Below are 21,144 nucleotides of genomic sequence, written 5' to 3' on the forward strand. Positions count from 1 at the left end.
TTTTTATCTTGAGAGGCGCTATAGAAATGATATTTTCTTCTTCTTCTTCTTAACATAAGTCCGATTCCCTCCCCCCACCCCACCCCCCGCCGCCGTCAGACATCTGGAACTTTTCCCTGCTGTGTGAACGCAGCCGAAAGGACAAGTTCCGGTACAAAAGTGGTGTGTCTGAAAACACAGTTCCGGTTAAAAAACGGATTGAATTGTCCGCAAATGTTCCAGAATGTCTGTCTGAAAAGGGCTTTAGTCTTCTCAAGTGAAGAATCTGGGTGTTATTTTTGACTCTGAGCTAACTTTTATGCCCCACATTAAGAACAGTACAAAAATAGTCTTTTATCACCTGAAAAACATTGCCAGTGTCCGCCCCTTTCTCTCTCTGGCCGATACAGAGATGCTGATGCATGCTTTTATCACCAGTAGAATTGATTACTGTAATGCCCTGCTTTCTGGTCTTCCCAAAGAGTACCTCAGAGTTACAACTCCTACAAAATTCAGCAGCTGTCCTGACTAAGACCAGGAGGCAGGAGCACATTACACCAGTCTTAAAAAAGCTGCATTGGCTTCCTGTGCATTTCAGGATAAATTTTAAGGATCTTTTAATGGTTTTTAAATGTCTTAATGGTCTTGGGCCTTCTTCTCTCTCAGAACTGCTTCATAAATACGAGCCTTCGCGGTCCCTGCGCTCCTCTGGCAGCCATCTCCTAGTCATTCCAAAGGTCAGGACACACTCCCAAGGCGAGGCATCCTTCCAGTTTTATGGCCCTCACCTCTGGAACAGTCTGCCAGAGGACCTCAGGGCCGTAGAGAGTGTTCTTGTTTTTAAGGCCAGGCTTAAGACTCGCCTTTTTATTATAGCTTTTAGTTGATTTTGATCTATTTTAGCCTGTTTTACCATCTTTTATATATTTTATCAGTGCTTTATTACTTACTCTTTTACTTGAATGACACATATTTTCTTATATAGCAATTTTAAGTTCTAATAATTATTAGTTTTAACCAGCATTAATAATCCGTATTACAATATTTTATATATTTAATTACATGTTTCTACTTGGTTATCTTTTATCAGTGTTTTATTTAGATTTTTATTTATCAGCTGTTTATGTTTAATTTGATTCTTAACTTGTTCCAGTCCAATCCAATCCAATCCAATTTTATTTATAAAGCGCATTCACAAGGCATTACAACCAAACAAGGCGCTGTACACTAAAAATGTTGGTTAATTAAACCGGCATTATACAAACATGTCGAACACAGATAAAAGATAAAAAGGAAAGACAACAAAATTCCCAAAAATAACAGCTAAAAATCAATAAGACACAGGGTGAATAAAAATAGGAAAAAACATTTTACAAAGAACCTCAATAATACGGAAGTGGATAATTGTGGAGTCCATTTTTAAACAGTGCAGATGTCAGTGAGGTCCATAATTATGTGGTATAAGCTAGGTTGAAGTAGTGAGTTTTCAGGCGTGATTTAAAAATGCTAGTTGTTGGTGCTTGACTCACTAGCAGTGGTAATGTGTTCCACAGCTTCGGTGCACAGACAGAGAAAGCCGTTTCTCCACGGCTTTTTAAACGAGCATTCGGAACAGCTAGGAGGAGCTTATCTTCAGACCTGAGAGCACGCGGCGGATTGTAGTAATGGACAAGTTCACACAGATATGGAGGAGCTTGATGGTTCAAGGATTTGTAAGTGAGAAGCATAATTTTGAAGTTTATCCTGAACTGCACGGGCAACCAGTGGAGAGATTTCAGAATTGGAGAAATGTGTTGTCTTCCGTCAGCTCCAGTCAGCAACCTAGCTGCAGAATTCTGGACCAGCTGAAGTCTAGAAAGAGCTGCTTTACTGATGCCATATAAGCAGGAGTTGGAGTAATCCAGCTGTAATAAAAATGAACTTGTCATCTGTTGTATAATTGCTTTATACAAGTTATTGATCACTACTGTTTGTCAATCACACTTATCATGAGGATAATCATGGTAGAGCCGAACATAATGTGATCATGAGGATGTAATCAAGGTAATCTTGGTGGAGGTGTGCAGCTTTGCACGCACATCAGGGAATGTATAAGGAGCAGAGCAGAGCTCAGAGCTGTTAGAGCTGCTTGTTGGATTCTACCTGACGAGGTTCATGGATTACATTTTCTAACTGGGGTGTTCAGCTCTCCACCCATAAGCAACGGTAAGAGAAATGTTTCGTTCATGATTGATAACTTGTATGAATGCCGGTTGAATAAAGCCTTGTTGTTCATCTGATATTCAAGTTGTGTTTCATTGTTTCTGGCGTCGACTTGACAACGATCCTGATTAAATAAATATAAAGTGTAAAAAGAGACTTTGAGTCTTTTAAGGTAATTAAAATAAAATAAAACATTTTATTTTAGAACATTTTTGGCGTCACGAACAGGATCAGTCAAGCTATTCCAGCAACAATGAAGTGTTTTTGGAGAAGCAAAAAGGAGCCGAGTGCTTCTGGGGAGGGAACGCCGATTCCCGTGCCGATTCCCGGCTGGGAAACGGAGGAGTTCCGAACCATTGGTGATATGTTAAGGCAGCGCGGTGGACGCCCTGGGCCGTGGGGAGAGTTAAATGGAGTGGTCAGCCCCGCCGTGGTGCTGGACCGTTTGACGCGGATAGAAGTTAAAGAAAAAGCGCCGCTGGCAGGAGTGAGAGATATGATGTGGCTTTTTGCAGAAGCATGGAAAAAACAGGAGTTAGAATTGAGCAGTTGTAGAGAGCGAGCGGCGCAGGAGAAAATCCATGCTGAAGAAGTTGGAAAATCATGCTCAGAGTTTGAGCAGAGAGTGTGTGTGATGGGGAAAGAGCTAAAGCATGCTCAGAATGTTTTGGATAAAACGCTGACTTTTGTGTCTCGAGCGCAAAGGAAGGAAAAGAAGCAACCTCGTAGAACAGGTCCTGCTCAGATCCGGGCGTTTGTAAAGAATGTTGGTGAAGATTGGGATCCTGAGAAATGGAACGGGGATCTTTGGGGGGATGATGAGGAGGAGGAGTGGGCGATTAAACCTGACCCACCACCTCAGCCCTTGTATCCATCATTACAGGGGATAAAGATGTCAGAACAAAGACCTATTACTAGGCGTCGGCGAGAACAGCAAATTATTCCACCAATACTGGTAGATATGGTGGATGATCAGGGACGGCCGGAACTCGATGAGGCGGGTAATATAAGAAGGATGTTACAACAGCAGCCACAACCCGCCCCTAGGCTGCTAACAACGCTAGAGGATTATTCACAAGATGAGTTAAATCACATGAATGGGAAGCTGAAACAGCGCCCAGGCGAACCAACTGACTCCTGGCTTAATCGCCTTATGGAGGATGGCGCGTGTGATATAGCCATAGATGCCGGTGATGCCATGAGATTTTCAGGATTAAGTACTGATGCACAGATAAATGCTGAATACCGGGCTACAGTCCGGGCATTGCCAGCTGATGAAGATTTCAATGTGGGGGATGCATATGCTCTGGCATGTCATGTAATCTATCCTACCACGGCGGACTGGTCTGAGATTAAAGGGCAATGGCAGACAGTGAGAGATGCCATTCAGCGGCTCACCAGACTCACTATTAGAGAGCAAGTGGCTCGAAACGGGGGAGCTGGAGTGGTGGACTGTAACATCTCTAAGGCAACTAGAGATCACCTCATCAGACATGCCCCACCACATTATAAACCCATGGTGACCAGCTTGTTGTTTGGCGCGGCAGACCAGACTTTTGCCGCGATAAAAGATCGTCTTGGCGAACTCACCACGCTGGGTGATTGGTCTGAGACGAGGAGAGAGGGAGCTAGAACTGAAAATAAACCCAGGATTGATCCACATTCAAGGGGTCGTAAAGGGGGGGCAATGGGCCCCTCTAGAACAGATCTGTGGAGGGCACTGCGACAAGCGGGAGTGCCGTTTGAGGAGATTGATGGATTGCCCACTAATGCATTGATGGAGAAATGCAGACAAATGGGACTGAAGGTCCATTGTCAGTTCAGACATTGTCCTGAAAAGGACGACAGGATGTCTGTGTCAGAATTGGTTGGAATGTTGCAGAATGTGATCAGGGAGGTGGCGTCGAAGCCTGCTGAACCTTCCGCCCCTCCCAAGGAATCTTCAGAGGAGGAGAGTTCAGATGAGTGTTATCAGGTGGCGGCAGTGAAGCGTAGAAAGAAAAAACAGCACCGAAGGGAACATGATGATGAATAGGATGAAGGTCAAGCTCAGGTTGTTGCCAGTGCCTCAGGATGGTCAATAAATGATATCAGACCACATGTGGAATTACAGATTTATTGGAAAAAATCAGTACAGACAGTAATGGCATTGGTTGACACTGGGGCGGAGGCCTCGGTAATTCATGGCAATCCTGATAAAATAAAGGGAAACATTGTAGAAAAAGGAGTATCAATGCTCCACGAGCAAGTGGCAGACGTTCCAGAAATGGATGAAGTGCCTTTTGAGGTAAAACCAATCCAGGATTCTCCTGTGAAACTGGGGGTAAGATGGAGCGAACTCACCCCAGAGCAGCAGGAGCGAGCCTGGTTCACTGATGGTTCCTGTCAATATGTGGCAGGAACCAGGAAATGGAAGGCTGGGGCATTTAACCCTGGTACACAACAAGTTATGGAACTCACAGGGACAGAAAAGAGTAGTCAATGGGCGGAGTTGAAAGCAGTACACATGGTAATAATGGCGGCTGGGGTGCAGGGAGTAAGTATTTATACTGACTCCTGGTCAGTAGCCCAAGGAATGTTAACTTGGATGCCAACTTGGCATGCTACACAATGGAAGATACATTCAAAAGAGGTTTGGGGAGCTGACCTATGGAAGGACATTTGGGAGAAATGCCAAAATATTCCTGTGTCAGTATTACATGTGGATGCTCATACTAATAACAATGATCCTGAATCCCTGCATAATCAGACTGTAGATAAGATAGTGAAAATTCAGGCTGTAAGACAATCAAGTCCTGGATTAGCCAAATGGGCTCACGTTACTGCTGGACATTGGGGTGTGCAGGGAACATTGAAATGGGCGAGGGACAGAGGAATAGATCTCATCATTGATGATATTAAAACTGCCATAGAAGATTGTGAACCTTGTCAACATCAGAAAAAGAGAATCCCTCGACATATACAGGGACAGATACATCGAGGTAAACAAGCGGGACAGTGTTGGCAGATTGATTTCATTGGACCATTGCCAAAAAGTAAAAACTGTAAGTATGCATGCACAGCCGTGGATACGGTGTCAGGGGTACTGGTGGTGCATCCGTGTCATAATGCCAATCAGGAGGCTACATTGAAATGTCTGTCATTAATAGAGACCTATTATGGACTACCTTTGCAGGTTCAGACTGATAATGGTACCCATTTCACTGGAAATAAGATCAAAGAATGGGCAGAGAACAACGCGGTAGAATGGATCTATCATGTAGCATATCACCCGAAAGCTAGTGGACTCATTGAGAGAATGAATGGGTTACTGAAAGAGAAACTAAGGAAACTATCGGTTACTAATTCTTTGGACAAATGGAGAGAAAATCTGACTAGGGCAGTACATCAGTTAAATAACAGACCCGTGGGGGATGGAGTTACTCCACTGATGCTAATGGTTGCCAGGGCAGGAAGGGAAACAACTTCTACTGACCCTCCTATACGAATGTGGAAACTAACTTCTGAGGCAGAACTCCCTGTTAGAGCAACTGCGGGCTCTGTGGGATTAGATCTTAAAATCTTGGAAAGCATCACTTTAGTAACCAATAAAGTGACAGTGGTAAAAACAGGATTGGGAATTCAATGTCCACCAGGAACTTATGCTCATGTGTGTCCAAGAAGTGGTTTAGCTTTGAGGGGTCTAACCATTTTAGCTGGGGTAATAGACTCAGACTATCAAGGGGAAATAGGTGTGGTGTGTCAGCATACAGGTAAAGAACCGTTGGTACTGGAAAAAGGAGACAAGATAGCTCAGTTAGTAATCAAACGGTGTGTAATGTCCAAAGTTGAAGAGATTACTAAACCTACCACTATCACTCAGAGGGGTGAAACTGGGTTTGGATCATCAGACTTTACTGCGGGGGCAAAAGTGTGGGTGGAGCAGCTCAATGGTCCTCCCAGAGCTGGAGAGATTATTGCACAGGGAAAAGATGCTGTGGTAAGTGTATTGTTCCCCGGAGAGGAAAAATGGATTAATATTCCGATAAACAAATGTTACAGGAGAGAAAATTAATGCTTGTCATTCTATCTGCAGTTTTGTATGTATCCCATAGGCGGGTGTCTGAGTGACGGTGGTTGACTGGGTCCCCTTCCCCTACAAAAGGATTGAACCCTTGTCGAGGCGATGGATGGGCTCCGCGGACCTGGTGGTGTCGGATGTTTGGTCATCGTCCTCCATGTCCTCGCTGTCATCGCACTGAGGGCACATTTCTGTTGGGGGCTCACGGAAGGACAAGTGTTGGAAGAAGGGGTCATGGGCCATCTGGAATTGGTTAGCAGTATGTCCAACCACACTCAAGGCACATTCACATGCAGAGCAAATGACGCTTGCTACTTGGGAAACCTAACATCTACCGGTAAGATGTACCGGTGCAGAGGATGTCTTAAAATCCGAGGAAGGGTGATCAGCCCGGGGGTGTTGGTTCAAGGATCAACAGTAACCTTTAATTCTGCAGCGCGCATCTGTGCATACCATCAGGGGAATGGTACTTGCATACAAAATGGCACAAATTGGAGTATGAAGGTTGATCGCGATTTCCGGATCAGGAATGGAACTGTAATCACAGGAGGATACGCCTATTTGTACATATTCTGGGTGCTGCCCGACACAGCTAGAGCTACGCAGACAGCTGTAGCTCCCCTGGTTCACACTTGTCAACAAATGGGACAAATAAGGGTAGCCGAATATGTGCGATGGACTGTGAAATTCCCTCCTATTCCGCCTTGTAACAGGAGGAGGCGAGCATGGTATGACACCGTGCTAGGAGGAACTGGAACTTTGTATGGTCTGGCTAACACAGCAGACAATGAGGTGACACGAACTATGCTGTCCAACACTGGAGAATACACCGCACTAGCTGTCACCAAGACTGCAAGATGGATGCCTTCGACTGTATCTAGTCAGTTAGAAGGAAGTGATGTGTGGAAAAGTGTATTTAAATGGAATCTAAAGCTTTGGAATGAAACTTATGATGCATTGCATAATTTGTCACACATAGGTAATTGGACAGTCTGTTCCTTGCAGACTATTCATGCTGAGACACAGAGAAATAGGTTTCAAATACAGGTAATGAGTAATAACTATCATGCATGGCGAACATTATGGAACATCAGTAGTTCATTATGGCTACAGCTACATGCAGAAATGACGATTTGTAATAAATCTATGTGTACTGGATACTGGGATCAGTATAATATGACATCAGTAATGACTGTGTGTAGATATCAGATACTGCCGGTGATAACCACTAAAGGGTTTTGGTATCTCCATGTTAGTGGAGAGTGGTGGGATGTTAAAACAAATCGAACATATGAAGTAAAACACTGTGATGAGACTGATAAGGGTTTAGCCTGCCCATTGGTAAAAGGACATAGCAATCCATGTTTCACTGATTCAAGGGTCGTACTCTGTGATTGGACGGTCACACCCCCAGAGGAACAGTTTTGGCAGGTGGGTCCTAACACCTTATGCGTGGCTACAATGACCAATTCCCCACAGGTACCTTCAGTTCCCTTTTCAGGTTGTCTCAAGGGTATACATATGTGGGAATGGAATAACGTGACCTATTGGTTGAGTAATTACACTGTATCTAGTCGGCTGACTAAGATACAATGGGAGGTTTTACACTCCCCTTGGACACTCTCACTGGAACAATTCAAATGCGCATTGGATGGTTCCACTGAAGTGGCAAAATTGATTGACTCTCATAGGTCCAACCTTTCCAGGCTCATGGTGTCTACTCTTGTGGCACAAGGGGAAATAAAACATGTTGCTACATTGATTGAACAGGCTTCCGCTCATCATTGGTGGGATATATTTACAGGCATGTCGAGTACCGCTAATAAAGTGCTAATTCCACCTATGATTGCAGCATTAATTATAATCAGCATTCTAACATTGTGTATGTTATTCGATTAAGAAGAGAAATAAATTGGGTAATAATGCAAAGACTACGATGAAAATTAAAGTGGAACTACAAGGTATGTTATAAATGACGTTGGTTTTGATGGGGAAATGGTGATGGATCCATGATGTTACATAAATTAGATGAAAAGTTCAAGAGTGGAATGTAATAAAAATGAACTTGTCATCTGTTGTATAATTGCTTTATACAAGTTATTGATCACTACTGTTTGTCAATCACACTTATCATGAGGATAATCATGGTAGAGCCGAACATAATGTGATCATGAGGATGTAATCAAGGTAATCTTGGTGGAGGTGTGCAGCTTTGCACGCACATCAGGGAATGTATAAGGAGCAGAGCAGAGCTCAGAGCTGTTAGAGCTGCTTGTTGGATTCTACCTGACGAGGTTCATGGATTACATTTTCTAACTGGGGTGTTCAGCTCTCCACCCATAAGCAACGGTAAGAGAAATGTTTCGTTCATGATTGATAACTTGTATGAATGCCGGTTGAATAAAGCCTTGTTGTTCATCTGATTTTCAAGTTGTGTTTCATTGTTTCTGGCGTCGACTTGACAACGATCCTGATTAAATAAATATAAAGTGTAAAAAGAGACTTTGAGTCTTTTAAGGTAATTAAAATAAAATAAAACATTTTATTTTAGAACACCAGCCTTGAGGTGATAAAAGTGTGGACCACCGATTTCAGAAGACGGACACTCAGGATGTGCTTTAGTTTTGAGATGCGTCTTAGTTGGTAAAAACATGATTTAACTGTGTTATTGACCTGGGCATCCATCTTCAGAGCCTGGTCCATTTTTACTTCAAGGTTGGAGATTACAGAGGATACATTAGGTGAGAGATAGTTGAGGTCAGGTTGATGAGTCGCCGTGGTACTGTTAGGACTGAAAACGATTAAGTCAGTTTTGGAGTCATTGATATGGAGGAAGTTGTCAGCTAGCCATTGCATGACCTCAAGGATACAATCAGACAGAACTTTCGTTGATTGAGTTGGCTTAAATGAAAAGTAGATTTGACAGTCGTCAGCGTAAAGATGGTATGCGACAGCGTGCTTTCTGAAAATGGCTCCTAAGGGCAGTATGTAGAGGTTGAACAGTAACGGGCCGAGAATTGAACCTTGTGGGACACCCCAACGTAGAGGCTGTGACGGATGAACAGCCATCCAACATGACCCTAGCAGACCTGTAACAAAAGTATGACCTAAACCAATCCAGGGCAGTGCCTGAAATGCCAGCCCAAGTGTGAAGTCTTGTGATCAAAATGTCATGATCGATCGTGTCGAATGCTGCAGATAGATCCAAAAGTACCAGAACCACATGGAAACCTGAATCTAAAGCCAGAAAAATGTCATTAAACACCCGAACGTGAGCAGTTTCAGTGCTGTGCTGTTGTCTAAAACCAGACTGACAGGTGTCCATTACCTGATATTCATTCAGATGTTTCATCAACTGTGCATAGACTATTTTCTCAAAGACCTTAGATAAAAACGGTAATTTGGAAATTGGTCGTAGATTAGAGTAATCGGTGGGATCAAGGCCGAGTTTTTTCAAGATTGGCTGTAGAACAGCGTGTTTAAAGGCACGAGGAACTTCAGCCAATGTCAGGCTACTATTTATAATGCCTAGCACGTTATTGCTAATTAAAGGAAACACCTCTTTCAGGAGTCGAGGTGGGATTGTTATCTTAATCTCATTAGTAAACCAGTGTTTCCTCTGTGGGGGCCGGCTGCCCCGGGGGCAGCGGTTGGCTGTGGCTGCCAGGGTGCTTCTCGTGCCTCCTCTTGCCCGGGCTGCCGCCGATCCTGCTGCTCCCGGTGCAGTTGGCTCCTTTGATGGCGTTTCCGTCTTCTTTGCACCTACTACACCTGTGCTCAGCCAGCAGCCCTTTCTCTTTTGCCTTTGTGTGTGTGTGTGTGTGTGTGTGTGTGTGTGTGTGTGTGTGTGTGTGTGTGTGTGTGTGTGTGTGTGTGTGTGTGTGTGTGTGTGTGCGTGCGTGCGCGCGCGCGCATCTGCTTGGGATGGGATTGAGGGTGGGAGGAGGGGGAGATACAAATGGGATCTTGTATGTGAATCTGTGTGGTAAGGGTGGGAAACCAACTGCTGTCTGGTTGTTTTTAATATTGTAAAGCGCTTGAAGCTGCACTTGTATGAAAAGCGCTTCAGAAATAAATTTGATTTGATTTGATAATTACAAACTTTTACAAACTGATAAATCTCAAAGTACATGACTGGCGTAGTCGAAACACCCATCGTTACTATTCATTTAAATTGCAGTACAAGATGTGTGTGATCTAGGGCGTAAGGCAAAGCGGATTAGTAAAATAGCGATTTTAGCCCCATTAACTTGCATTAATTTTTTTCTTCTTCCGGGGACCCATGAGCCGACCAGAAAGGGAGGAGATTTAGGCGGTGTAATGTTCTCATAAATCCAAAGGATTTCTCAGGACTGTGGATATCCCCGAGACTGTGGGTGGCATTTAATACGTACAGGAAAGTCTGTGGTGTCCTCCATAGTAAGATAAACAAAGCCAGGCATGACTTGTGTTGCTTTTGGAGACTCTGAAACACATTATTTAATTAATTTGCTGTGTGTGTCCTCGTGAAACTCCTGTCCTCTGCTGCTGCACACACACACACACACACACACACACACACACACACACACACACACACACACACACACAAACACTGCTTTCTCCTCCCACTGAGCAGCTGTCTGCTGGCTAGCTGGGACAAGAGCTCCGACGCAGAAGACAGGGACACATACACATGGGGAAGGCACAAGCCAACAGGACCACATCATCTGCAAAAAGCAGAGACCCAATCGGAGCTGTGGCCGCAGGGTCGTCGGTGCCTGTCGTGGCGGAAACCCCTGAACCCGCTGGAGGACACCGGCGGTTAGGGATGCTGTCAAGCTACAGAAAGAGTCCTATCAGGTCTTTTTGGCCTGTGGGACTCCAGAGGCAGCTGACGGGTACCGGCAGTCCAAGCAGAACGTGGCTCGGGTGGTAGTGGGGGCAAAAACCCGGGGGTGGGAGGAGTTCAGTGAGACCATGGAGCAAGACTTCCATATGGCTTCGAGGAGATTCTGGTCCACCATCCGGTGCCTCAGGGGGGGGGGGGGGGGGCAGTGCGCTACCAACACTATCTATAGTGGGGACAGTGTGCTGCTGACCTAACTCAGGACGTTGTGGATCGGTGGGCAGAAAACTTCGAAGACCTCCTCAATCCCAGCGAAACATCTTCCAGAGAGGAAGCAGATTCTGGGGACTTTAGGTTGACCTCTCAGATCTCTGGTGCTGACATCACTGAGGTGGTTAAAAAGCTCCTCTGTGGCAAGGCTCCAGGGGTGGATGAGATCTGCCTAGAGTTCCTTAAGGCTCTGGAAGTTGTGGGGCAGTGTTGGCTGACGCGGCTCTGCAATATCGCGTGGACATCGTGGGCAGTCCCACTGGACTGGCAGACCGGGGTGGTGGTCCCCTTGTTCCAACTACAGGGGATCACACTCCTGAGCCTTCCTGGTAAGGTCTATTCAGGGGTTCTGGAGAGGAGGGTCCGTCAGATTGTTGAACCTCAGATTCAGGAGGAGCAATGTGGTTTTCGTCCTGGCCGTGGAACACTGGACCAGCTCTATACCCTTAGGGGGATCCTGGAGGGTGCGTGGGAATTTGGCCAACCAGTCTACATGTGTTTTGTGGATTTGGAGAAGGCGTTTGACCGCGTTCCTTGGGGGCCCTGTGGAGGTTACTCCGGGAGTGTGGGGTACCAGGCCCTTTGATATGGGCTGTTAGGTCCCTGTTTGACCGGCGTCAAACCTTGGTCTGGATTGCCAGAAGTAAGTCGGGCTCCTTCCCAGTGAGAGTTGGACTCCGCCAAGGCTGCCCTTTGTCACCGATTCTGTTCATAAGCTTTATGGACAGGATTTCTAGGCACAGCCAAGGTGTGGAGGGCATCCGTTTTGGTGGCCTGAGGATCAGGTCTATGCTTTTTGCAGATGATGTGGTCCTGTTGGCTTCATCAGAACGTGATCTTCAGCTTTTGCTGGAGCGGTTCGCAGCCGAGTGTGAAGCAGCTGGGATGAGAATCAGCTCCTCTAAATCTGAGACCATCGTCTTGATTCGGAAAAGGGTAGAATGCCTTATCGGGGTCAGGGATGAGGTCCTGCCCCAAGTGGAGGAGTTTAAGTATCTCTGGGTCTTGTTCACGAGTGAGGGAAAACTGGAGAGTGAGTTTGATAGGTGGATTGGTGCTGCATCTGCAGTGATGTGGGCGTTGTACCGGTCTGTCGTGGTGAAGAGAGAGCTGAGTCAGAAGGCGAAGCTCTCGATTTACCAGTTGATCTACGTTCCTACCCTCATCTATGGTCATGAGCTTTGGGTAGTGACCGAAAGAACGAGATTTCGGATACAAGCGGCCGAAATGAGTTTTCTCTGAAGAGTGGCTGGGCTCTCCCTTACAGATAGGGTGAGAAGCTCGGTCATTCGGGAGGGGCTGAGAGTAGACCCGCTGCTCCTCCACATCGAGAGGAGCCAGTTGAGGTGGCTCGGGCATCTGGTCAGGATGCCTCCTGGACGCCTCCCTGGTGAGGTTTTCCGGGTACGTCCAACTGGGAGGACACCTAAAGGTAGACCCAGGACATGGTGGAGGGAGTATGTCTCCCACCTGGCCAGGGAACGCCTTGGGATTCTCCCAGAGGAGCTGGCCCAAGTGGCTGGGGAGAAAGAAGTCTGGGCCTCTCGATTTAGGCTACTGCCCTCGCGACCCGACTCCGGATACGAAAATACGTGATAACTTAAAGTGAATGTTGGGTTTTTGACCCGCTCTGGACTAGTGAGTTTCAGTGCAGCAACGGTAACATTTCCATGTCCTCTCATGTTAATACTACAGGAAAGTAATCAGCTAACACTTCTATCATGTTAGCATCTCTTGCCTTATATACACACCTCCACGCTAGCAGACTCCAGCCAATAAAGTCTGAGCTGTAGTGAGATTTAGCTTATTTTGCAAAAGCTATAGCAACACTACACCGAATTAGATGACTCTGCCTTCACATGGAGCATAAAATAGAACATTTGGAAAGAACTTTCCAAACGAAAAAGACTGATCTTGTGGCAACTGGTCTGATAATTTAAACACTGCATAAGTCTCACCTCTTCTTCACACCAGTCATAGACATGCCAAGCAGAGACATGCGTGGCTCTGATTCTTTTCCAAAACTCCAAGAAGAGTGTAGCTGAAACAAAAAATTTAAAAAACAACAACAACAAACAAGTCATCCAGAACATCAGCTCACGTGACATGTCTCTGATGACATTAGACTCACCCCAGATCGCCATGAACATGGCGAACGCCACAGTGCCCTCATTGTCAAACAAATGGCTGACCTGCATGGAAGAAAAAAACAAACCTCCGTAAACGTTTGGGCTGTCCATTTTGAAATTTAAAGAGAGAAAAAAAATTATTTTCTTCATTTTTTTGAATGGAAGATGGAAGTTTCCATTTAGTGCACTCAACAATAATGGAAACAACGGGAAACGTTCACACACTTTTTATTTTTCTTCTCTTTTTTTAAAGTGGTCTTGCACATCAGTGATGTGGGGAAACCACAAAAACGCAGAGGGAAATATACTACACTTTTAATGCAGAAAACTCAGAGCTTCGTGGTATTCCCCAGAAATAAAATGTTGACTTTGAGAGCAAAAGATATAACAACTGAAAACAATTGTTGTCATATTTCAGGTAAGTGTGCGTGTGTTATTTATTTTAGCTGTGATGTGGAATTACAGACTAGTTTCTTCAACTCCATAATCAGGCTTGCTTGATTAAATACATGAAAAAGACTGTCGGCAAGTCTTTAAAAGGGACCTTGTCTGCTGCAGGTTCAACAAGAAAGTGCCTAAAAGTGTCTAATTTAAAAAAGCTATGTAAGTGACTTTTCACGCAAAGTTTGTGATTTATAAAAAAAATTAAACTTGAAGAAAAAAATTGCACATTGGAGACTGTGAGATGGCCAATTTTTTAATTCAGGACACATTTTTTGATTTGCAAGTGATAAATGACCCAAACTTTTTAGCACCTTTCAGAGTCAGAGGACTCCAAAGCGCTTTATCATTCATCCAGTCACACACTGGTGATGATGAGCTACAATGCAGCTACAGCTGTCCTGACAGGGGCGTTACTGCCGTGCACAGGAGCCATCAGTCCCTCCGACCACCATCAGCAGCAGCTTGCCCAAGGACACAACAGCAGAATTCTCTGTCCAGAGCTGGGATTGAACCTGCAACCTTCCAATTACAACCTCCTCCACTACTGCTGCCCCAGCTACTTGTAGACCATTGTACCACTCACAATGCCAGCATCATCACTACCACCAGTGAGTGAATGTGTGTGGTGGGGACTGCGTTATGAAGTGACTTGTGGGGTTGTAGAACCTTAACAGATGCTATACAAACACAGGCCATTCACCATCTTTGTGTGTTGGCTGGATTCGTTTTATATACTGTGTATACCGTGTATATACCCACTGGTATTATTTTTACAGTAAGGAGGAGAAGGTCACCTTAGCGTATGTGCAGGTGACTGAGAGCTGCCACACCGGACACCTGTCATCATCACAGCGAGGACACATGGTGATGTTGGAGTGACACACCTCCTTACTGTGGACAGAAACACAATGATACTCATCTGATTCAGCATGGTAAGGACACCATTACAGACCATGAAACTGCTAATCTTGTCTCTTCGGTCCACAGAAGGCTTTCCCAGAATTCTTTCAGATCTTTAAGGTGTTATTTTTGGTGGATGTGTGGAATATTAGGAACACCTGTATTCTGGTTTTCACAGAAATATACCAAGGGATTCCTGAGCCAACCAACATTAAATTCCCACCTGGTACGTTACGACGTTGCTGTAATGATTATGTAACGTCATGAAATGGCCTGATTTTGAGATCCCATAGGTCAAGATCTACAGCCAGGTCAACTTAACCTGGCTATGACACAACCTACAATGTTTTCCCCTCACAGGAGTCTGGATGTTTACACGTAGTCCCTTTAAATCAGAGCCAGCTTCCTCACACCAGCTGGAATAATGGCCTGAGAGATAATAAAGGATAAAAAAATAGCATTCTTTCTCCTCCAAGGTCCTTCACAGAGAAACTCTTTTAAATGAACTCCTTTATTCCCAGAAGAAAGAAGATTTTATAATTATGAACAATGAAATGCTCATTGATCTGTTTAATGATATATGCTTAGCGTGTTTACTGGATGAGGTCATCACCATGTGCACACTCATACAAAGACAATGTAAAGTTAAGTTAACCCAAGATACATAGTTAACCTTTTACCCAGATTCAGAGTCTCCACATCGATGAGGGTGTGTTCTAAGATGCTTTGTAATATCTTCAAACCTGTCAAGCTGTGGTTGGCTAGTCCATCATGACATCAATCCATTAAAACTAGTCCCTCTGGTTTTTCCCTCAGTTCGAACAGTTCAACAGTTCGAGGGTTCTAGACAAAAGCGTCAGACTGGCCATCTGAGCGAAAGCCTCTTTCACCAGAAGGATTTTGACATGTTGTCAAAACCTTAAACCTTTTTCGCACCTGCAAAGCCGAGAACAACAAGATAGTATCTGTAGTACAAAGCTAACGCAAACTCCTTCAGAGTTATTTTTAACACGCTCGGTTTCATCTATCGTTGTGACCCGGAGACATCCCAGGACTGATTTGGTCGCATCGAGGTTCCTCTACGAACCACGTGTAGTGGGGTTGTCGGCTCCTTGACATCTCGGATCCAAACGGGGGTCTTCAGAATGGGGGAGGCAGAACAGCGAGATAGCGTCTGAATGTGGTTCTGATAACATCTTTCTAGCTTATTTGCAAACCAAGTTTGTTCCATCCAGAACTCCGATTTCTGAGATACGGAGACTCTGAATACACTATATTCACACATAACTTCCTGACACCATCCTTAGTTCCATCCACATACAGTATAATAGTTTAACCAATTTGTCAAGTCTTAACTGTTTGTAAAATAAATTCTTAAATGTTATAAACCTGACTGTTTCTTGAATCAAACGAAGTGTGTGCAATCCCTTAATGAATAAAGAATCCTAGAATCTACTGACTAAAACAACAAGACCAAGCAGGTGATATTCTAGTTAAATAGAGTATCACCACTTATTGATCACAAGTAGTGTTAATAATATAAATAGCTCTTAAGCAATTTACTTAACCAAACATACTATTTATCTAACATTACAATAAGGATGATTTGGCATGAGTTTCATGTGACCAGGCCTACTCACATGAGAGGGTTGGTGTTGAAGAAAGCCAATGCATAGAGGAAGACGACCACACCCAGAGCAGCAGCTGGAACCAGCAGTTTGGTGTACCAGCCCAGCCACAGGTAGTACAGAGCCACCTTCTCTCCAAAGTACTCTCTGCAAATAAAAATGCACCAGGAGCTAGCAAACGTGTAAAAAACTACACAAAAATAACAAACCTAACAAGATTTCCTTATTCACATATTTACATTGCCTCCTCAGGAGAACATCAAGGGCTGCAGATGCCTGTTAATCACTCATTCATGTAAGTCTGATGTGAGGCAGCAGGGGAACACAGGTGTTAAGAAGGGCAACGTGGAAAACATGTAGGCCACTGAGGGACAGGGTTGAGGAGTAGCAATAATTACTCAATGGCTGGCAAAAATAAAGCGGTCTATTGGCAGAAATGATGAATAAATTTCTTCAGTGTGACAGACCAGAATACAGCAATCGTTTAAAACACATTTCTCTTTCCTGACATGCTTGTCTCCATACCTGTAAAGTATGAGTTAACTTACTTGGCAGACAGATATGGGGTGCCAAGTGTAAATTGCTAGTGCAAATTATTTAGCAGACTTTTTTTAACGTTTTTTTTAACCCTTTAGCTCATTTTCCCTACATTTAGCAATTATTTTCACACTTAAAATAATGTTTAAACATCACATAATTTCGTCGTTATCGTCTTCCTCCGCTTATCCGGGTCCGGGTCGCGGGGGCAGCATCCCAACTAGGGAGCTCCAGACCGTCCTCTCCCCAGCCACCTCCACCAGTTTCTCCGGCAGGACCCCAAGGCGTTCCCGGACCAGATTGGAGATATAACCTCTCCAACGTGTCCTGGGTCGACCAGGGGGCCTCCTGCCGGCAGGACATGCCCCAAACACCTCCCCAGGGAGGCGTCCAGGAGGCATCCTGACCAGATGCCCAAACCACCTCAACTGACTCCTTTCAATCCGGAGGAGCAGCGGTTCTACTCCGAGTCCCTCCCGGATGTCCGAGCTCCTCACCCTATCTCTAAGGCTGAGCCCGGCCACCATACGGAGGAAACTCATTTCGGTCGCTTGTATCCGTGATCTCATTCTTTCGGTCATTACCCAAAGCTCATGACCATAGTTGAGGATTGGGACGTAGATCGACCGGTAAATCGAGAGCCTGGCTTTCTGTCTCAGCTCCCTCTTCACTACGACAAATCGGCTCAGCGTCCGCATCACTGCAGACGCCGAACCAATCCGCCTGTTGATCTCCCAATCCCTCCTACCCTCACTCATGAACAAGACCTTGAGATACCTAAACTCCTCCACTTGAGGTAGGACCTCTCTCCCAACCCCAAGTTGGAAAGCCACCCTTTCCTGGTCGAGAACCATGGTCTCAGATTTGGAGGTGCTGATCCTCATCCCAGCCGCTTCACACTCGGCCGCAAACCTACCCAGCAAGAGCTGAAGGTCAGAGCTGGATGAAGCTAGGAGGACCACATCATCCACAAAAAGCAGAGACGAGATTCTCCTGCCACCAAACTCGACACACTCCACACCACGGCTGCGCCTAGAAATTATGTCCATAAAGGTAATGAACAGAACCGGTGACAAAGGGCAGCCCTGGCGGAGTCCAACCCTCACCGGGAACAGGTCCGACTTACTACCGGCTATGCGGACCAAACTCATGCTCCTCTGGTAAAGGGACTGAATGGCCCTTAACAGAAAGCCACCCACCCCATACTCCTGGAGAGTCCCCCACAGGGTGCCCCTGGGGACACGGTCATAAGCCTTCTCCAAATCCACAAAACACATGTGGATTGGTTGGGACAACTCCCATGCCCCCTCCATCACCCTTGCAAGGGTATAGAGCTGGTCCACAGTTCCACGGCCAGGACGAAAACCACATTGCTCCTCCTCAATCTGAGATTCAACTATCGATCTGACCCTCCTCTCCAGTACCTTGGAGTAGACCTTTCCGGGGAGGCTGAGGAGTGTGATCCCCCTATATTTGGAACACACCCTCAGGTCACCCTTCTTAAAGAGGGACCACCACCCCGGTCTGCCACTCCACAGGAACCGCCCCCGATGACCATGCAATGTTGCAGAGACGTGTCAACCACGACAGCCCTACCACATCCATAGCCTTGAGATACCCAGGATGAATCTCATCCACCCCCGGGGCTCTGCCGCTGTGTAGTTGTTTGACTACCTCAGCAACTTCTGCCCCAGAGATTGTACTGGCCATCCCCAGGTCTCCCGGCTCTGTTTCCTCCTCGTAATGCACGTAGGTGGGATTGAGGAGCTCCTCAAAGTATTCCTTCCACCGCCCGACTATAGCCCCAGTTGACATCAGCAGCTCCCCATCCCCACTGTAAACAGTGTGAGCGAGTTGCTGCCTTCCTCTCCCGAGGCGCCGGACAGTTTGCCAGAACCTCTTTGGCGCCGATCGATAGTCTTTCTCCATGGTCTCACCAAACTCCTCCCACGCCCGAGATTTTGCCTCGGTACCCATCTGCTGCCTCCGGAGACCCACAGACCAGCCACGCCCTGTAGGCCTCCTTCTTCAGCCTCTCACCCAGAGCAACTCCAGCAAAGGAGAGTGTCCAACAGCTCTCAAGGACTTGGGTTCCAGAGCCAATGCTATGTGTCGAGGTGAGTCCGACTATATCTAGCTGGTACTGCTCAACCTCTGCCACAAGCTCCTGCTCCTTCCCTGCCAGCGAGGTGACGTTCTATGTCCCAAAAACCAGTTTTCTTGTCCGGGGATCGGACCGCCAAGGCTCCCACCTCGGTCTGCCACCCGATCCACACTGCACCGGACCCTTAATGTTCCTCTGCGGGTGGTGGGTCCACAGTTAGATGAGCCCATGTATCCAGTTCGGGCTGGTCCCGGCCGGGCCCCATGGGCAAAAGCCCGGCCACCAGGCGCTCGCTCACGGCCCCAACCACAGGCCTGGCTAGAGGGTGGGACCCCGGTAACCCTCCAGGCCGGGTACTGCGACTGTTTGTTTTTACGTCCATTAAAAATCTTCTAAATGTCACATAATTTCAACTAATCTACATCTTAAATATAAACCTAAATATAAACCTAAATCTAATTGCTAAGTGTAAAAGTTAAATCTCAGTCTAAATGGTAAATGTAAATGTAAAAGTTATATATAAAAGTTAAATTTATATCTAAATGTTAAAACTAAATCTGTGAGCTAAATCTTTCTGATATTTGCAAATTAGCCATGTGTGGCCACACCCACAACAAAGCTTGACCAATTGCGCTTTTACTTCACTTGCTTTTGAGCTGGAAACAGCTGTCCTGCACTTCATTGGGCATCCTAGCAACGGTAACATATGTTGTAGCCATAGATAAGAAAACATAGACGTCTCATTGGGCCCTAGAGAGCGTAACAGCGTTGCCCATGTTGGATACGTCTCCTCACTCTCCAAAGTCAATAGGGAATCTAAGTCACGCCCATCCACTTACGCATCACGGGTCCCCAGAAGAATGAAAAAATGAATGCAAGTCAACGGAGCTAAAAACGCAATTTTCTAATTCTGCTTGTTTTGTGCCATGGATTTCACACATGATGTCCATGAATTTTAAAGACACATTTTGATACCAAGAACGCGCTTATTTTCTAACAGGGGGAACCACTATTTTAGGTTTTGTGTGAAAATAAGTCCAGGACTACACATGCGCTTCACGAAAGTGACGTCATCGAACCAGACACGGAGAAACTGGAGGAAAAGGGCTGTAAGTTCAGCAAACTTCCCACAGGAGGAAAGAACCACCATAAATCTGGTCATGTGGTGAGTAGCAGCTATGCTAGGGGAGAGGAGATTATGTGGTGACGTCACATATGCGACGCGCCGATTTCTGGTGTGTAGTCATGCTATTTACAAACTTTTACAAGCTAATAAATCTCAAAGCACATGACTGGCATGCAGGCACGTGCAGAGGGGGGGGGGGGGGGGGAGGGTGCTCGAGACCCTGCCCCTTTTGTCCCATGTGCCCAAAGTGCCCTTTTTGAGGTTTAATGATTTTTTTTTAAAAGAATTTTCTGTTTGTGCCCCCTCAACAATAACAAAAATAATAAGTAATAACATTTCTGTTTAATAAAGTTATATAGCTGGCGTGAGTCACGTGACTACACCGTCTCTTCCTCAAGCCAGAGCGCACAGCCGGTCACAACCAGCTGCAAGCACCCACGTGTTCTTCATGGCCGAGGGAGCGGTGCAGAGCTTTTAGGACATACTGATTGGGAGAAACGGACTAACACCGGTAAGTAGGATGCACACGGATTATTTTGTACATTATTAAGTTGTTTTGTGGCACTAGGTGTGTGTGATATATTACTAGCTGGGTGTGTGTCTGTGGCTGGGTACCGATTCTGAACCTCAGTAGCTTTAGGGTTAACTAAAAACATTCTGTACATAAGTACTTGTACGAAAATATTTTTTCAATCTTAAATATTGGGAATTTGCCAATAAAATGTTGTTGTTGTTAACTAGGTACCGCAAAGTTGCATTCCTATTGCTGCTGCGTGTCACGTGACTGGGGTCTCACACACGGCCCTGCTTTTTGTTTACAGAATCACTTCCTGGTTCGCGGACTAATAAAACTTGAACAAATTTAAAATTTAGCTACCTTTTGTGAAAGGAAATAAGAAAAATACTAAAGATAACATCCGTCACAAGTTTTGTGTTA

The 21,144-nt window shown here is 45.5% G+C and overlaps 1 protein-coding gene across 1 annotated transcript in view; it reads right to left on the minus strand.

Annotated features, from left to right (window-relative positions):
* Positions 1-21,144, minus strand: part of LOC107397225 (anoctamin-9) — an 84,026-nt gene that overhangs the window by 41,895 nt on the left and 20,987 nt on the right. Inside the window, exons 8-11 of the mRNA XM_054735284.2 lie at positions 16,453-16,587; positions 14,707-14,803; positions 13,471-13,531; positions 13,298-13,380 (exon numbers count right to left, since the gene is read on the minus strand). Coding sequence (XP_054591259.1) covers positions 13,298-13,380; positions 13,471-13,531; positions 14,707-14,803; positions 16,453-16,587 — 376 coding nt within the window. The remainder of the gene's footprint in view (positions 1-13,297; positions 13,381-13,470; positions 13,532-14,706; positions 14,804-16,452; positions 16,588-21,144) is intronic.

The sequence above is a fragment of the Nothobranchius furzeri genome, chromosome 9 (genome assembly GCF_043380555.1).
Source record: "Nothobranchius furzeri strain GRZ-AD chromosome 9, NfurGRZ-RIMD1, whole genome shotgun sequence".
In the NCBI taxonomy this organism is placed as follows: domain Eukaryota; kingdom Metazoa; phylum Chordata; class Actinopteri; order Cyprinodontiformes; family Nothobranchiidae; genus Nothobranchius; species Nothobranchius furzeri.